This window comes from Ptychodera flava, chromosome 4 (assembly GCF_041260155.1).
Source record: "Ptychodera flava strain L36383 chromosome 4, AS_Pfla_20210202, whole genome shotgun sequence".
Lineage (NCBI taxonomy): Eukaryota > Metazoa > Hemichordata > Enteropneusta > Ptychoderidae > Ptychodera > Ptychodera flava.
The window spans coordinates 36,207,004-36,227,009 of NC_091931.1; the positions used below are offsets into that span (position 1 = coordinate 36,207,004).

Consider the following 20,006-nt stretch of genomic DNA (forward strand, 5'->3'; position numbering starts at 1 on the left):
CATTCTTTGAAAGAAAGTAATCCTTATACCTTCCTGAGTAATTTAACAGATATGATCTCCTTAAAACACATACACCCAAACATTTATGTAATATATCATAAAAACCAATGTGTTGCTGCTTTTTTGGTATGCTGAAAAAACCAACAAAATTGGCCTGGTATCTCAGACGCAGAAAATTGCCATGGTAAAGTGAACACACAGTATTTTCCTTAAAACCAGAAATCATCATTGTGACAGCTTGTAGAGTTTGCTTAAAATACCTGTGTTACAGATAACATGAAGCCGTCAATGTGACAACATGTAGATTTTGTTTCAGAAACCAGCGTTTCAGACAACCAGAAAATGTCAATGTGACAGCTTGTAGATTTTGCTTCAAAAACCTGTGTTTATACAGAAAACCAGAACCCATCAATGTGACTGCATGCGAATTGCTTCAAAACCTGTGTTACAGAAAACAAGAAACCGTCAATGTGACTGTGTGCAGGCTGTGCTTCAAAAACATGTATTACAGAAAACAAAGAACAGGTGCATAGTGATAATATGTGACAATGCAATCATAACTCGATTCCCGATAATGGGGACCCTTGAGCAAATGCAGCCTGGTCCCAAAAGGAGATGGATGCACTGTTGACACATTGTAACCATAATGACAGTTTTCAAGTCCTCAAATTGTTGACACTAGGGACTTTCATTGGTGAATGGGGCTAATATGAAATGACAAATTTGAGTTTATTTTCTCTTCACAGCAAAATAACTCTTCTTTGTAGACCATCCCAAGTGCAGGAGTGCATGTATGCTTGTCATTGTGAGTACCGTATATGGCTTTCATACTGATAACTGAAATAGACCACAGTTCACTGTTGTATGTGTACATGTACAGTACGTGCTGTGTAAATGGATAACCTGTGAACAAGGAGGAACATGGAGTGTTTCCTTTCTTTTTATATGTCAATTGCATTTGATCAACAGTAACTTCACACGAAAACACATCAGATGGCAAAAAATACATTATTTAATGACATCATCCTAACTGGATACTTACAGTCTATCAAACTATTGTTGCAGAGATATGAGGTAGGTGATTCCATAAGGAATTAAAGAAATGGAATATCCTACAAAATCAACGACCTTTCTCTGCAATATCTGATTGAAGGTGCAGAAAGGAAAGCATGTTTTCATCTTTTACAATAATATTTCTCTTTGATGGCTCTCTTTTTTAATTATAAAAACTTCTTCTAGATATTGTACTTTACTTCTATTTTAACATTTGTTTTCTTTTGTTCAATACAATGTTTGCGATTGTAACCCTTTCCTTCTGCCGCTGGTGTTTTTAGTGACTACAAGTAGTATTACAAAACAAGGCAATAGACAAAACAAATAGATGGTAAAGTAATCAATAAAACCTGACCATTTTACATTGGACTTAAAAGTCATCAAAAAATGGAGAGTACAATAATACTGGGATGAAAATAGTGACAAAAAGAGTCTATTTTATGGTACAAATTATCGAAAGACATAATCTGATTCTGCTTAATATCAAAAATCAGAATATGTACACAACACAATAAACACATACATCATGATCTAAATTGTATTGGCTTGATGGACATATATTGTCTGGTGCTATCATCGCTTAATAGCACCTCCTTCACTTTCTTTACATTCAGAGTACGCTATAAATATTTCCATGAGAAGTGCTCTCCTCTTCTGACAGTTTCCAGACAGAGGAATCCAACGTCTCCATACTTATAACAACTCAATAGATTCTATGATCATGAACAGAGACATTTAGGCAGCGTGTAGGTACGCCGAATGCACAAACGGCGGAAGAAGCCGACTATCTCTTTCTCGTACTCTGAACTTACAGAATCAGCAAAGCTGACTTGCATTTTCACATGGACAAAACAACTTTCTGGCCCAGTGTCAGTTTTGATCCATTCATTGCAGTTTTATGATACTTTATGCTGGACTGGACATTGTCATCAAGGTGAATTCAGTGTACTTGTCCCAGGGGAGGCCACAGCCTTGTATTTTAGCCGTTACAATTCCATGCAGCTAAAAATTATTCATGAGAGGCCAAACCTTTCATACTATAGCATCTTCCTTTTATTACAAATACATGTACTATGATCTAAAGAGTTGAATCAACATCTTGAATAGGAAAGTCTAATTCAGAATCAAATTACTGTACCTTGTATGATAGAAATTCTAACAAGAATATGAATCTGAAAACTATACTTTGCTGAGTTTGGTGTCAGTCGAGCAATTTCATTTACTCATGCAAATGAGCAATATTAAATCTAAACCTTACATTCTAGTCTCTCAAGCTTTAAAAATTTAAGTTTTTTACAACAAATGCAAGCATTCATTCTTTTTGAGATCTTTATTAGTGTGGCTCACACTTCTTGACATTGTATGACAATGAGAGGGCTGGATGTAGTGTAATGAGTTTTGCATTTACAACAAAGTACGGTTGGCCGAATTCACACCTTGAGATGAAAAATACTGTATTTATTAAACAAAAACCATAACTGCTAACACTCTACCGCAATAACAGAATAAACACATGTATGTGCAAGAAAGGCCTATCCTATTGGCTTGCAGTTCAAGCAGTAGTATTTGCCCATGCTTCATAAGTGACACGAAGTCAAATATTGCCACAGTCGTATTTTTTGTGGCAATGGTTTCACCACTGAGAGAGAAACAGACCAGTTGAATGAGATCAGGAAAGAGCAGCTTTCAGAATATGATTTTTTTTGTCAGTTCTCTGTGTGGTCAAAGTGAGATAGATGTCCCTTCTTTGTTTCCAGCTGAGGAAAATTTAGAGCAAGGCTGATGAACCTTTATTGCGATTTGCCTGGGTCTCAACTTGCTACCTCATTAAGGGGGCAGTTACAGCGTTTAGACTTTAATGATAGATTTCAAGCAGTTTCCTGTCATTTAGAACTGGAAATGAGGTGACTTCCAGTTTAAAGACTGAAAATGTACCAAACAATGGTCATTATTGACAAAATTACATAAATGATAGATACAAAGTAATAACTTTGCTGCACAGTTCAATTTGAAGGCCTGTGTTTTGCCTACAGTAATTGACCGTTTTCCAAAACAGTCACGCAGAGACAGGGGTTGTTCTCAGCCATACAAGACGTTAGTGATGGACAGAGGGAATGTGAGCTATAAGTGTGCTAGGAAACGTTTTTCTGGAGTCTTCTGACTTGGGGTAGTGGGAAGACACATTGAGAGACAGACAAGACATTGTGACGCCTCTGTGTGAAAAAAGCACAATTATTTCGTGCTACAAAAGAGGGAGGAAGAGTAAAGGGGAGGGTGGTAAACTAGCGAGGAGATTACGCTGAAGTAATGACAGCACAATGAGACAATGCACTGTATGCTTGGGGATTCAGACATTACGGCAGACACACACTGGGTACAGGAAAACTCACGGTGGCTGAGTAGCAAGAAGGAAATGTGCATAGAAATACTGAGAGATGTGTGACAATGTGTGAAAAGTGTGACGCTAGGGTAAAGGGAGTTGTTGGGAAATTAGCTGTGATGACATCGGGGAGTTTTTGGAGTATGCTGAGAAGAGCAGCCATTGTGACGGGAGATTGTGTTTGGAAATTGGCAGAGCCATTTGTAACATGGGGGCTGTGAGTGTTAGGAGATGAATTTATACGTGTACACTAGTCATGGCGATAAGGCTGACTGCACAATGACACAATCATAGTATTCAGTCAAGCTTACCCGCCTGAACAGATTAAAGTGTTAAATTGTTAGCCGTTAAAAGTGATACGTTCATTGAGGAGCATGAATTTTCTTTAGAACACAACAGGCAATGATTCAAAAACTCTCCGGCGCAACTTGCGCTTCAGGGAGATCAAAAAAACTGAGCTACAGTCATGAACCAGAGAAATCAAGCCAGAGACAATACACAAGTTTCTGACGACACAAATGGAAGGTTCTGATGACGTGAATGATAATCAGGTATGAACAAACATGACCAGCAGCATGTTTCTAAAAACGCAACTGCTAAATTCTTCACCAAAACGATGTCAAAACTACTTAGCCAATACAGAAGACTGGAGATGGTTGGTTATTCCTCAAAACAGAAACCTATGCATACATAGTTTTTGCTGTAGCTGTGGTTAGTCTACAGGGAAAAAAAACCTGTGAAAAAATTTACGACTTTGAAGAAAATATTTGATTTGAACAATAAATTACGAAAAATTACCTTCCCCTTGTCCAGACAAAAGAAAAGACTTAAACAATCGGTATTTTGAGTGGAAAACGCTGGCAGCATCAACCGTCCTCGCTGTTTGATTGATGTAGCTTGCTTTCCTAATAACAGTGTTTTTGCCCTTATCTAAAGTAGTGAGTCCATTATTTTAATTGTATTATCTTTGAGAGAAGACGATGTGGGTAAGATGAACACCAGAAAGACTAGAATGTGACAGCAGATAGAAAGAGTACATCAAAGCCCAGTAAAAGTAATCGATAACTGCCTATAAACTATATTAGGGCTCTGTTGATTTGATATATGCGAGTGCTATAATGGTAGTGTTTGGGGAATAATTTCAAAGCACACCCATTTGTAACTTTTCACTGATAATTTGCACCAGGAACATGTAAAAGACAAATAGCAGCTTTTAAAGCCGATATGAAATGTCATTTCCATGAATAATTGATCCATTTTGTACTGTGGTAGTGGCAAATTCTCGGCGTGCAAATAGCTGCCTCCTACTACATTTCCATGTCTGAATTCCAATAGGGGAGGGAAGTGACGGACTGCAAAACAGCCCTCGCAGTATTCACTACTTGCAGATTTTCCATGGCATCTTTTGTTTGTTTTGGCTGATATATCTTCTCCAAACAAAAGACGCTCCTTTTCCACTTTTCCTCAATTCAGTGAGCTCAGTCAGTCGGCTCTTTTATTTTGTACGCCTCTATTAAGGCAGGTTGAGCCGGTGAACAAAAAAAAAACCACGCACCGAGAAAGGCAGGCTGGAAACGCTTCCTGACTTTACAGAGAGCTTGTCCACAAAAACCTGCATTTCCATTTTCCAAGGAAGCGCCTTCCTTGTCTTTGTGGAAATTCCTATTAGTTCATTTTGTGGAGGGAGCTATCCCACATCCAAAAAGGGGAAATAGGAGAAAAGTGAGTGAATATGCATGATGGATCTGGCGCGTGGAACACAGGTCCACCTGCTCATCAGGTTCCTTGCGAGAAAACCAGAAGTGGAGTTCCCAAATGAGCTCTATAGCTAATAACTGTAGTCAGTATTCACCGCAGCTTTCAAAACCATCAGGATAAAAATAGACACGAGTCTACTTTGAGAAACATAAACGGTCAAAAAACTATTTTCATTTTCCAAGATAGATAGTAAGTACGGTAAAATGAGCTAAAAATTCCTACTTCTGGTCATTAATTTATATATAAGCTGGTTAAAAACCTAACTCCCATGTACACCTGGACAGGTATAAGAAAAGACAACAGAAAAATACTGAGTGGGAGGAAAAAATGGCATTGTTCTGATCTTAATGATATGCCTAAAAATGCAATGGCCTGGTTGATGATAAGTGTTGCCATTGGTCTAAATAGCTCTGTTGGCTGGGACTTAGTGAGGCACTGGACTCACTGAATATGGATTTTCAGTTCTAGTGATACATTTTATATTTTCATATATTTGATATCCTCTTTTACACTTATCTATTCGAAAATTGTGAATATTTTCAAAGAAAGTTGCTAGGTCATTTACTCTGCTCTTTCCACCATAACATTTCATGGGGAGGGGGAGGGGAGGGAAGGGGTGGGAAATGACAAGGGGAAAATGGAGAGAAGTTGAGGTGGTGGACATCGAGGCAGGAAAGTGTGAAAAATTGGTTAGGGACTTGGACATGAATTTAGGCAGGGAGTGAGAGAGTGGAGGGATGTGGTGGCCATCCTACACTTTACTTTAAATTTCCGAGTAACCCGGATACACAGTCTACAAAACGCAACTTTTTCAACATTCGGGCACAGTAAGAATGGCTGTGGTATAAGCACTGAACACAATTTTGGAGTGCAGACTGCAGTGTTTAGCTGGTAACTGATGGCAACAACCCGTACCACTGCAAACACAACTTGGAAAGCCTAAATACATAATATGTTTCACAGAACACTGCCTTTGCAAAAGATGTTTTGATACAATCAGCAAACAAAGCAAATGATTTTTGTATTTGAACAGAGTCCTGTGATAAATTTCATGATAAATTTCATAATAAAAAATGCCAAGTCTTGACAGTGCAATTTCATCCTGCTGAGAGAGACTTACAGTGAACAAACAGAATACGTTTACACATGTTATGAAGTCCACACAATTCAATCAGCAACAATGGATAATGAAATCTGTAATTTATCAATGTGCTACATTACTTTATGTGTAAAATAACGAACAGATCATTAATATAATACAATAGATATTACAATGCCTGCTTTCAACGAATGCAAATACCCCTTGAAAAAAAAGAGCACCCTGTCAGCACCCTGTGATTACTTTGGAAGAAACACTACATCTGTAATCTTATTGGCTACTTTTACAGGTGTAATATTTGCATGTAACTTTCTTGACCATCTGTTATGACCTTACATGGACATTAATCCAATTTAAGAACCTGTTACACATAAGTTTTCATCTTGGTTGATTGGCTTAAGTTTTCACATTTTACATATTCAGAATATTTGCATAGGACATTACACTGATAAACAAGAACTTGTGAAAGGGTAAGCTCTAAGTCTGTTTCCTCTGACCAGTAAGTCAAATAAACTCCAGGAAATCAACTGATCTGTTTCACTCATCAATGAAATGTACCACTAATACACAGCAATTGCATGTTTCTGGGGTGGCTACAACCTTATCAGATGCACAATGTCTTGCAAATACAGAGTATGTATTTCTCAAAATAATGACTCAAAGTTATGTCCCGGCATTTGCACCATCATATGTAAAAAATTATGTAGTAATTCAAACTCTAGGTTTGGGAACAAATGGGCAAGGTAACTAACCATAAATTTACAGAGACTTCAAATAAAGAACGGTAAGTTACACTCATTTAAATATGTTGTTGAATTATAAGTTACTTGGGTTTTTTGCAAAATGAAGATTTTAAGCGTAAAAACTACGGACTAGATGATTTATGTGGATGATATCTGGTTGTTAGTGTCACTTATTTCAAGGAGATCAAATACACAACTAAGTCAACAATCACCTGAACTTACGATAACACTGTCAGCTAAAACTAGCTGATAGTCAAAAAAGAAGATAGTGTCTTTCTGTAAAATTTCACTGTCCTGCACTCAATTATCAATGTCACATACAGTAGTTCAAGATAACAACAAATTCAACGACTTCAAGCAGTCAATCACAGCCAAGATTCTGCAGCGATGCCCGTACAGGAAAGTCAACACGGTCTAAAAGCTGTCAGATATGACGAGACAGCACCTGACAGTTTGCCTACTCTACACGGACCAAAAATGACGAGAGTTTCGAAGAAAAAAAATTAGTCAATTTACGCTGCAATTTTGCTATATTTCATCCAAGATATTGCCTTCATTTCTTTTCATTTGAAACACGCATTTATTTCTTCCCAACTGCACAAGGGGCTAACCGTGAAATATGCGACTGCTAACCGCTCCTGATAGGTGCATTGGAGGAACCTGCGCTCCGCTTTCAACATGTCAGTTTACCTTCACATGCTCCTTTGTCACTGGAAAAACTGTAGAGTCAATTTTATAGCCTAGCTATCTGAACTAACACACCCCTGCAGGTAGGATGGAGTAGCAGCTTCCAGCTAGGTGTAAATTATAGAGATTTCTAGTGGAAATGTCATCCTGTATAATTACTACAAAGAACCCTGCTGCTCCCCTTAACCTTTGAGCACATACTAATAAAATCTTCAAGCAAAACCTCCCTAACTAATGTTTAATTTGCCTGATGGAGTTTTTGCAGAAAATCTGTACATGCCCAGACAGGGGGACGACTTCAGCTGTGACTTCGCTGTGGAAGAAAGCACACACATTCATCATTTTTTATTCCCTGTTGAAGTGACAGCTCATTCATGACGGTGCCGTGTCAAGCACTGCACCATGGGTGCCTGTTAAAACCTTTAAGTATCGTCTAACTGAGATGAAATCGTTCTGTAATGTCAAAAAATATATTAAATGAAAAATTATAGAAAAGCTTGTCGTAAATTATATGATTTTTTTAATCTACGAAACTGTTGGAGAGGAGATCAGATTTGCCAATTACGGAAGGACTGCTTTTGTTTAGTTTTAATTTCCACGCACAAAAAGTAACTTGAGATTAAATTTTAGCTTTAAAAAGTTAATATCCTTGCATTTGACATCATTTTTCTTATGCAGGTGTGTAATCTCTTCCCTTAGAACTTGTATCATAGGGATGCAATTTATACTTACTGTATTTCTAAGCAGTCTTCGCATGAAATATCAACATTGAAGCTCTCTACAAGACTAAATTTTTGAATGATTTTCCAGTGTTGTCCTGTTGGGAATTTCATTTTTATCTCCACTCTCAAAATGATGTTGACATGCCAACAGTTCAAGTCATAAAAACAGCCTGTACAGTATGTATGTGATGTCCAATGTTAATATTGACTGATGAAATTTATTCCAGACTTCAATCACTTCATCGACAATAACATTACATGTGGTACACACAACATGGTGAAGGCAAGGCTTACGCCTTGTTTTTCAACATGCTTAAAGTGACAAGAACAGGTAATTGTACTTGTTTACTCAAACAAAAATAATGAAAACATGAAAAATTACAGCTATTGTTTCTTCAAGGTACAAACTTTGAAGGCGTTCATCAAATTTTAAATGTTTCTGTCATTCCAAGACAAAACAACAAAGCAAAACAAACCGCTCATAGTAGAATACAACAAAGAAACACAGAACTTCAAGTTGCTTAAAGTTCTCATCTTTAAAAAGCAAGGAGCAAGTGGGCAATGACATGAATTCAAACACTGCCAAGATCCTACAACGCTCAATACATGATACACGGTGTGCATTCAGTGTGCACTTAACCCTTTCATCACGGTATGGCCATGGTTTGGCCCAAACCCATTGTTATCAATTGTGATTGTGGACCTGTTTATTGGGAACTGGGGGTGAACAGCTTGAAGTGTAAAGTGAAGCAAGTCTGTCAATTGACTTCACTGCTTGCTTCCCTCATAAACAGTCAATGATATTACAAACACAGCACCACCAAAATGGTACAGCTGTAGAATATTTCTACACACTGCGACACTGACTGATGACCTTTTTTGTCCATCATTTTATTGTCAATATACGCCTGAAATGAAAAAAAAAGATCTGACTTTAAGAGCGGAAAATTAAAACTGCCGAAAAATTCCATGGAGTTCAGCGATGAAATGAGGAAATTCTGCAAACAATGATTGAATGCAGTGTTTGATACGGGCCTTGTAGGGGCACTACATAATGTAGTCTTTTCATAGAACCTTTGTGTATCTTGCCTCAGGGCAGGGGAAAACACCACACATCAATATGCAAGTCAGTGACTCTTTACTGCCATGTCAATTCTGCTTCCAATTTTCAGCTGTATAACTGGAAAATTACCCTACCTTGATAGCCAGTAATATGTACTGGAACTAATCACAGCCCTTTATATTTTACAGGTCACTTCTTCACTTTATTGCTCAGTTGTATGTCTCATTCTTCAGGTTAGTCTTCCTTGTTCAATAACAAATTGTTATGACTCCAGATAATGCATATTTTATTTTTTGCAATGAGGTCTATGCACGGTAGGTTTTGTTATTTTAAATCAATGCACCTTGTCATTAGAACACACTTTCAAGAAATATTTTTTGTATTTGAGAAATAAACAATCGACAGATTATGCAGCAAAATGTGAAAAATTGAATGAAATATGTTGGGTATGAATTATTTTTGAAGAATTTGATCTTCGTTTTAGGATGCTCTTCAGCTCTATGATTAAATATATATTAATCTGTCTGAAAAATCATTTTTGAGTTTTCAAGAAAAATATTCTATATCAGGGCTGTACATTTGTTTATGGAAACATTGCAGACTGATGACATGCACACACAACTGGTGATGCCATTCTCTTATATTTAAGCAATAATATACCCCTCATAGCCAATGACGGATGAAAGCAAACTTTGCCATCCATAATGTGCTCGCTATCGTCTTGTACAGTATGTCGTGCAGAGTTTGATTTCGTCCATTATGGGCCGAAGTTTGATTTCATCCATTATGGGCCAAGGTTTGATTCCATCCATTATGGGCTGTGAGGCGGTACATTATTGCTATTATTTTGTAGTTTGGCAATGCAGGTGAATTTTGCAGATGTAGAAAAACATCTGGGGCCACAATGCTGGATAATACCGTAAGATACATAATCAGTAATAAAGTGAGGGTTTGATGTCAAAAAATTCACTGGTATTGACAAAGCTATAATATAATATCTAATAATCATTGCCATACCTTTGAAAAGTTGCAATTTTGTCACTTTTCAGAGCAAAATATTATTTCATTATATGTGTATATGTTTTTTGTATTAAATTTGATGGAGACCTTTAAATAAAGGTGACTTTATAAGTCATGGATGTTTCATTATTTAAATTAGTGATTATATGATTAGAAAAATCTGTATCTAATGGCAGATAGTCTCTGCAATTACATCTCTGGTAATTGCTTATTTGTAATTTGCTAAATTCTGACGGCGATGACACTGTATTTGATTCTGAGAGACCAATCTCTGATGGTGTGCCGTCATTCAGATTCAAAGATCTCCTGCTGATGTACAGTTACAGAAACGCAGGCAGTCACAATCACTGAATGTCAGTGTGATATGAAATTGGATTCACTGACCTCATGATAGTCAGCTAACTTTGCCTGTTAAAGACCACGGCCATGATACGTGTATTTGGAAGCCATGTAAATACACTAAGATGGATCACATCATATTCAACAAACATACAACTGAAGTAAATGTAAGACTTGCCAATTTCAATCAACCTGGGTTCCTTACCAATGCAAAGACAAAGATATGAACACAGTGAAATGGCAATATGAACAATTAAATTACAAGGGCCAAACAGAAATACCTCAGTAAACCCTTTCATCATCATTTGGCCAAAACCCATTGTTATCAATGGTGAGTGTGGACCTGTTTACAGGGAATTGAGTTGGGAAAGGTTTAAGGGCTAGTACCTGTAACTTTGATAATTTTTTCAATATTTTTTCTTCATAGTATAAACTAGTTTCTTTTTTCCACTTCCAAAGTGTGTTGAAATTCACAGTGTTGAGCTTGCCAACTCAGCCTGTGCAAGTTCAGAATGAATTTTCGTTTGTTAAGAAGTGAAATCTGGTTCATACTAGAATTCAAATGTAAACAATAAAACTGCTTTTTACACTATAGATGATGTGTTAACAGCTAAATTGTTAGTACTTCAACGTGTTTTGGAAACAGAACAAGAACTTGCAATGGGCATACAAAACAAAAATTATTGTAAAAAATCAAAAGTTACAGCAACTGGCCATTTAAATCGACAATGATATTCACATGGAATGAAGGGTTTTGAGTAGAACAAGGGGGAAACATTACAGCATACACAGCCTTAATTTAATCATAAATATCGGAAAAAGAATTTGATTTGAAGAACTGGTACATGAACATTTTTCTTGATATCAGAAAAACAATGCACATCAAGATGTCATGTGGTTAAGGTATTCAACAAGAAATATCATCTAAAAGAGACATTGCGTCAAAGTTACCATGGCCTGCCACTGGCAAATTTTCCAGTAAAGATTTAGAATTTGATTTATACATATTTCAAACAAGATTGAAGTTTATGTAATGATTTATTTAGCATAGACTTTAAATAAAATGAATTTAATTAATATAATGAAGTAATTGCGAGAGAAAACAGTAAAATTCCATATCAAATGCAAAATCTATTAATATCAGAATATTATTGCTACTTCTTTATAAAATTACATAAACACAATACAGTTTTCTTTGTTTGAAAATGAGGAAACTTTAAACAGCATTTTATTTTATTTTATTTATTATTTTATTAAACCTTGTTTAACGAGGGTAGCCTGGTAAGCTTCAGTAAAGATGCTTATCTTCCCCAGGGTCTCAAGTCACTGCCTTAAATGGGAAATTTATCAAATGAGTAGTAATTTAACAATTTGAATGATACTTTTCATTGTTATTGTAAATTTTTGTCTTTTTTATTTTTTATTTTGACATGCATGATAGAAGTCCAGAATATTGGTGTCTCACACATAAATACAGACAAACAGCATATGGCCGACGCAAATTATTAAAATTTTTATAAATCTTTTTATATAATTGCAGTTTTTACAAATTTTCCTAACACTTTCACATAAACCGATGAAATATAAGAATCACATAAACTCTCTTCTCATACAAAATAATACACAGCTCTACAGCTTGATTGAACCAGAAAAGCACAACCGATACAAACACACAGAAGCAATGGTTTTAACATTGATTTGGAAGAATTTTTACGATGAAAATCTCTGCAAAGAGTACGCTGACAAAGCCATCATCTGTGAAATCGCTGCTCATTCTATACACTGGCCTCAAAACACTCTGATAGATGACATATGCACCACATTTACTGATTACCAATGATTGAATTTAGAATCCCTCTAGTCTATGAAAATTTGCCAACAAATGCAGACCACAGCAGAACAATCTAGTACGCTTTCTGTTCCAAATAACACTGCATTTATGTATTGAATGGAATTGTTAGTGTACTGGTGATAACATACATGGAACACTTGTCTTGTTGATTGAGAAAATAAATGATGTGCTATCTTGTGACAGTCAACTCAACTGACTTTCCACTGGAATAACATGAGCGATGTTTGCAGAGAAAGCAGGCACTGATTTACTCAAATATTCAACCATGATGGCAGTTATACGACAACAGAAAAATTCAGACATGCAGCGATCGTTTCTTAATAGCGTTGAGTGAAAGTACACGCGTTGCGCGAAAGCTACGAGAAAGTTGCGACATATTCCAACAATTCCATCCCATATGTGCCCCCATTCCTGCAAAAACAAGCCACAAAAGGTTACGGTAAGGCCATTGAAAATATAGAATACATCACGCTGGGTTGAAGCTGAGACTTTTTGCCTCAGACGTACTATCTTTTCATACTTTTCTTCTTCTTAAATTTGAAATGGCGCCACTGTCGGAAGACCACAAAGGGATGGCTGCAAATACTATGGTGCATGACGTCCGCACTTATCAATTATCAAATCGCTGGATCAGACAAAATTTCACCAATAAAGCAGGGGTAGATGACATGTTCCGAGGGGTTATGTATCAGGCATCCAATGAGGACTTGGCTGCTGTATGTCAATATTGCTGGCCTTGTCAGACTGGCTTCCTCCGGTTGACTCCAATGTCTATTGTTAATCACATATACCAACAAAATAACCTGAGTACACCGAGTTAATTAGCCATAAAGCCAAACTGAAAGGTTGGGAGGGGTGGACAGATATACTAGCATACAGGAACAATGACTGTATCCCACAAAGACAACTGGCTACAACTTTGACATTGATTGGCCAAGGGAAAACAAATGTCTTTGCTTTCTTATCCTGGGCAGCGGTCATAATTAACTCAACTTCTGGCAGCGGATTATGCCCCAAACGATAAACCTCTTAAAAGAATGGATTCACATGGTAGGCTTGAATTATCCCTCCTGGCTTTCCTCAGTGAATTCACTTCCCCCCTTCCAATATTACCACTGGATGTAACATCAGGGATAAGCTAAGCCCCCTGTAGGTGCTGTCTGGATGGTTGAGATAAGAGACAAGCTCCTTAAAGATTTTAAAAGCCCTGAGATCGACTGACTGTGCAGGAAGGTAGAAATCCTGCTCTCTCCTCTTTGTGACCAAAAGCATCTTTAAGATAGATAGGAATGATGAGGGTACCATGGGATACCACCTGCTAATGAGTCAAGGGTGGGTTGGTCCAACATCCCTTCAAGATGAATAAAATAAAGCTATTTTCAGGTTATGAAGGTCTCTCATTCAACTTCAGTCCTATCCATGGAAGAGAAATAGAAAAGCCGTCCAACAAGGGGAGATTATCGGCATTACTTCCACTCTGCTGAGCTAAAAGCCTGGAAAAAGAAACTCTGCTTTGCCGAGTACTGCCGGACAGGGTAATTACAGGCTTACTTAGCGTTGAAAAACTACAGCAAGCTGGAAGCTCCACTGGTCGTAATAGCATTAAGCCATTTAAGTAGTTTGTAGTGCCTTCAAAAGGCAAGACTAGGGGACATCCCTGTAATAAAACGGTCATTTTCTGGTTGGTTGATCTGATAATTGTTTATGGTCTGCTTCTTCCCCAAACTGTTCTTTCTGAACACCTATGAAGTGGACAAATGAAACAGAGTACCAAGAAATGAGTTGACAACCTGTACAGGCACACCATAAAGCATGCTACCAATGATTAAAAACCTTGCCACTGATACACATATTGCTTTCCTGTGACGCAAAGCAAATTTTGAAACTGGTATCTAACATAAAAGTCTTGAGGCTTAAGGCCATACCATCATCCTGTTATGACATACATACAATGATTTCTTGTATTGTATTTGTTTGTTGTTCTAGTTTGCTGCGGATAGCAGAAAATTGGCGTGTGTAACAGTCTGGCCATCTTTGAAAAGTTACAGCTCTGGTGACGCCAAACTTGACAGATTCTTTTTTCTGCCTGAGTGGGTGCCTTTTCCCCCAAGATAGCACCAAAATCCAGCAAAGCCTTGTGATCGCACTAATTAATCTTTGGCATTGTTCAAACCACACTTATGACCCAGGGACGTGACAGAAATATCAGCAATTAAGCGATTGGTGCGGTCCCACTAAAAAATCACCCTATAATTGCACCTAATTTGGCAGCAGAGACTGACTTTCTTCAAGGACTTATTAAGACTTGTTGACAACATCTTGACACTTTGAGACATGTGCAGAGAAACAGAGTAAAACACTCTAGTGCCCTGAGAGCTTGTCCATGGAGAACAAGAAAGGTAAAGTTGAATCAACTACACTGTCTTGAACGCTCTTGAAGATGAAAAGCTTTTCTTTTGCGACACAGGTCCCCATATGAGTGAGGAGGGATCGGCAGAAGTAAATACCTCCTTGAAAGTTTGGAGTACTACTTTAGGGGATTAGGAGTTTGGGCACTTCAGGGTCCACTTGAGTGCTGGCAACATTCAGAGAGTGCTCTCCACAGGTGTTGTGGGATTAATTGAAAATAATGAGAGGAAAACACTTGAGAACTCACTTATCTTGATAATACTCTCTGCAATCATATCAATCATCCCAGATATTAAAAGAAGAGAAAAAAAGGAGGAAATGTTCCAAGATTAAGTTAGAGATCTTGGAACACCTGTATAGGGAAAATAACTGATTATCAGACCAACCTGTTGGATTCTGTGCACTCAGGTAAATGGCGGACCATTTTACGGGAAAGGAGTAATGTCTGTGCTTGCAGTTTCCAAACCTTGCTCCGACGGACAAAAATCTATGGCTTCTTTCTCAAGAGGCATTGAAAAATACAAGCAGTTTAGGTTGGAATACAGTCGGGCTGTCTGCCGGTCTTTATGTGTCCCAACAATACCAGATTGGCAGGAACAAAGAAGAGCCCCCAACGTTGGAATCGCCGAGACCTATTAAATATCATTAAAGGACAATAGCAATACGGGATCACAAAAGTCGACAAATTTGTAAACAGATTATGGTGGGGATTAGTGGAGCCATGGTCTATAGAATACGTTTCCGTATTGAGCAAGAAAAAAATTAAACCTGAGGAAATATGTCGAATAAAAAGAAGATGGCACCACAACTGCGTAGACAGAACGTCCATTCGGTGTATCCCATGTCGCAATATGACGACTATCACTGAGATACGGCAGACATATTAGCAAGTACGTTGAAAACGATACAGGTACCGGGGTTTTTTTCCTGCAGACTTCCTAGAAGCTAAAGAGGTAACGTCATTTCAAAGCAAATACGCCGAAATGGCTCTTTAACAAGTTTGCGTTAGGCTGATACTATAATGGTGCCGCGCCTTGATAAAAGGATTGAGCCAAGCCGCTCTAGCCGCCGCTAGTTATGTCTGGGGTAAGATGGGATGAGAACTGGTAATCACAAAGATCTTGCTACTGATAACAAATTAATTAGTGATAATGAGCGACACGGCGTTTAACCTGCCAGACGTCTGCAGTTCCGAAAAGGGGATTTATCCGGAAAGATGTCTGGGGTATTTTCAGGTTAATACTTCTCAAGTAAATCTAGACATGAACGAAAAAGAGAAGTGCACAGAAGTTCGTCATAGGAAAGTCTCCTCTGACACGCGCGCTCGATCTCTTTGCCGTCTTATAATTTCTGCACTGTGTTTAAAATAGACTTGAAAGAGTACATCAATTTTGATCCGTATGTGATTTCCGACGATGAATAAAAACGCTGTGTTTGTGTTTCAAAGACGATCGGGGTGACTTTTCCACAGCCCTTTTCAAACCGTCAAGTAGGCAATCCAGTAACAATGAAAATCACACTTACACGTTCGTAAAACCTCTCAACCGCTGACACACCATTACGCTCTTCAAGTCCAGCACGTGAAAAGCTAACGGCACAGCTTTCTTCTCGGATCTTTTCTCGCCCGAAGGAGGTGGGCGGGCAGACGGGAACCACTGGGATCCTGCTGAGCTATCCGTCGTCAGAGTGTCTCGGCTATGTGACATAGGGGCAATCCGATGCTTGTATCGTAACGCAATACCAGTCAGCGATACCATGGAACCACGCTAAAATTGCCTCGTCTACGACTTATGGAGGTAGTTAAAGTACTGAAACCGCAGTTATCTATGGCGAAGAAACATTTTAATAAAAAGGGAAAACCGAAAAAAAAACGAACGGGAAAGATGAGGAGAAACGGTAATGCGAGACTGTTCCGCAACATGCAAATATAATAAGGCCAGAAAATGTCGTCTGCGCGTGTAATTGAGGTTTCGCGCCAAATTTCGAGATAGCAGTAAAGTGCTAATGAGTTAACTGCGTGCTGTTATCCTATCAGTCATTTCCCGGTGTTTACCCAAAGAATTTGTTGATTTTATTGAAGTGTGAAATACCAATAAAACCTCGCCTTCACGGCTATTATTTACAGATACATTCAGCTGCCTTGAACAAATAGACAAATAAATAAACTCAATTGGAAAGGCAGAACAACGTAAATGTTGGTTCAGTACGCTTCAGTAAGACTACGAATTCAACATATTCGCCCTTGCTATTAACATAAAAGCTGGATAAACAATCCGAACTTTTATAGCCTATAAAACAACCATAAGTCAGACTTGAGGACTATCTTTTTGGCCTTCCTCGAATAAACATTTTATTACTTTCCATAGTAACGAAACACGACCAAACAAGCGAAAGGAGTGTGAGTGGAAAGTTAGCATGTTACGTCTTATCACTACGTATGTAGACCTACACACGTATTGGTCCGCGGTCGAGAATGCGCTGTGCGCGGTCGTAGCTGTTAACGCGCACCGTGTCTTTTAAAAACCGGTCCGAAAACTCGTCTTTTTTTAACGTGAACAGTGTGCGAGTACTACACTTGCACCGACGACGGGCTTGCAACATCATATGGTTGAGGTGGGAGGGGCTTCTCGGACGCCATGTTACGAGTGTATATCGAAGTTGATGAACGGTAGCAAATCATGCGGGCTAAGCCATGCTGATTGGTTGAACTCCCTAGCCTCCCTATATAATTATCCGCTCACTGGTAGAAGTCTGACAGTTGTAATTGTGCAGATGACGTGTCACGAGAACTTGTTTTTTCGTTGACACATTTCTTATAAGGCCGATGGAAAGATAAACAGACAGCCAACTGTATGTATGGAAGTCAGATGACATATGCCGAACGTTAGCGAACCGGTGTACCCCACTCAGTATCATCCACAACACCGTGCAGTCTACTGCTGTATACAGGCCTAGAGCCCATCCACTATACACTACCCTACGGCTTACACAACATCAGTGTAGCTGTACCATATACTTTAACGAGAGGACTGTTGCATAGAGACACGAGGGCCACTGCGACCCACAGCAGAAAAAATATTAACCATGATGGCAGCGCAGTCCAAGCTCTTATTCCAACTTAACAAGTATGTCAACGAGCGAGTCAGTGCTCGCAAGGCGAACATTAATAAGACGATACGAGAGATTACCAAAGTGGTCACTGACGTGCTGAAGGAAGTCGAAGTGCAAGAGCCGCGTTTCATCAGTTCGCTCGTTGAGAACGAAAACGGGCGATTTGAGGGATTAGAAGTGATTTCCCCGACCGAATTTGAAGTTGTCCTGTACCTGAATCAAATGGGAGTTTTTAATTTCGTCGACGACGGTGCCATACCTGGATGCGCTGTACTCAAACTGAGCGATGGCCGAAAGCGTTCTATGTCGCTATGGGTCGAGTTCATAACTGCATCAGGCTATCTCTCCGCCCGTAAAATACGATCACGGTTTCAGACTCTTGTTGCCCAGGCCGTGGACAAGTGCAAGTATCGGGACCACGTCAAAATGATTGCCGACACCACGGAGGTAAAGCTGAGAATCCGCGAACGTTACATCGTGCAGATCACGCCAGCGTTCAAATGTGGAGGTATCTGGCCGCGCAGTGCATCGCACTGGCCGCTGCCCCATATACCATGGCCCGGACCTAACCTTGTAGCCGAAGTGAAAACCGAAGGATTTGATCTGCAGTCGAAAGAAAGTCTACACCAGGCCGGGAAACAGTCCTCAGCCGAAGGAGATGCGTGGGTGCTGTGTTTCAACGAAGCGGAGAATAAGTTACTGCAAGGAGGCTGCCGGAGAAAGTGTCTCAGCGTTCTCATGACATTACGGGACCGCCACTTAGACCTTAGTGGTCAGCCCGTGAAGAACTACCACATGAAGACGTTGCTTCTCTACGAATGTGAGAAACATCCACGAGAAATGGACTGGGACGAAAGCTGTTTGGGGGACCGGATTAACGGCATCTTGCTACAGCTGATTTCATGTTTACAAAGTCGTAAGTGCCCACATTTCTTTTTGCATGGGCTTGATCTCTTCCAGGGGAAGAGTCATTCGTCCTTGGACAATGCTGCAAAACAAGCATGGAGAATAGCCAGAGAGATTTTAACCAATACCAAAAGTCTGGAAAAACTGTGATTTTTCTGTTAAATCATTCAAAAATTTGCGCTTTTCATTATCGATATTTAGAGCGGAAACTATCTGGGTATGGCGTGGTTCGGGTACGGAACTGTAATACCCTCAGACTGTGTAAACGACCCATGGTATCGTACACAATGACGTGTTGACAAACCCATTCACACGGACGTGCATGAAAGCATATGTAGGTTCTCCAAACATTGCCAGGACCGACCATTCATAATACGCGATGGGAGAATATTGTGACAACATAAACTCTCAAATCCCAAACGTTACACGGACTGAAAATATTGAAAACAATGCTGAACGGTCGTTAAATTATACTGTTTATTGCTCACTGCTGTGTAAGATTTGGCAGAGTACAGTTTTAACACTTCATGTCCAATCATGCAGTATCTGAAGAGATAAACTTATTGTATTGTGAATATTATGGAGTTCATATATAATCAGTTATTTAATATTTTGGCCTAATTTTGTCGAGCTTTCTATTATATGTATTGAAGTATTCGTTGTAAGAGTTACTGTTCTATTTCTACAAGTGAAGTGTTTAAATTTTAATCTAATGCTGAGAATACAAGTATAAAAACAATGACAAGAAATGGTCTGTGTAGTACTTTTCAACATCTTCCCTCTTTATGTTCAGTTCTACCACAACATAACTTATTGGTTTCTACCTTGAACTCTGCATGTACATGTAACTGGGCTCAGTTCTCT

The 20,006-nt window shown here is 38.7% G+C and overlaps 2 protein-coding genes across 2 annotated transcripts in view; one reads left to right on the forward strand and one right to left on the reverse strand.

Moving 5' to 3' along the window:
* Positions 1-20,006, reverse strand: part of LOC139132260 (neurobeachin-like) — a 240,835-nt gene that overhangs the window by 49,679 nt on the left and 171,150 nt on the right.
* LOC139131614 (putative nucleotidyltransferase MAB21L1) lies at positions 17,680-19,881 on the forward strand. The gene has a single exon (XM_070697741.1). The coding sequence runs from the start codon at positions 18,210-18,212 to the stop codon at positions 19,290-19,292; it is 1,083 nt and encodes a 360-aa protein (XP_070553842.1). The 5' UTR covers positions 17,680-18,209; the 3' UTR covers positions 19,293-19,881.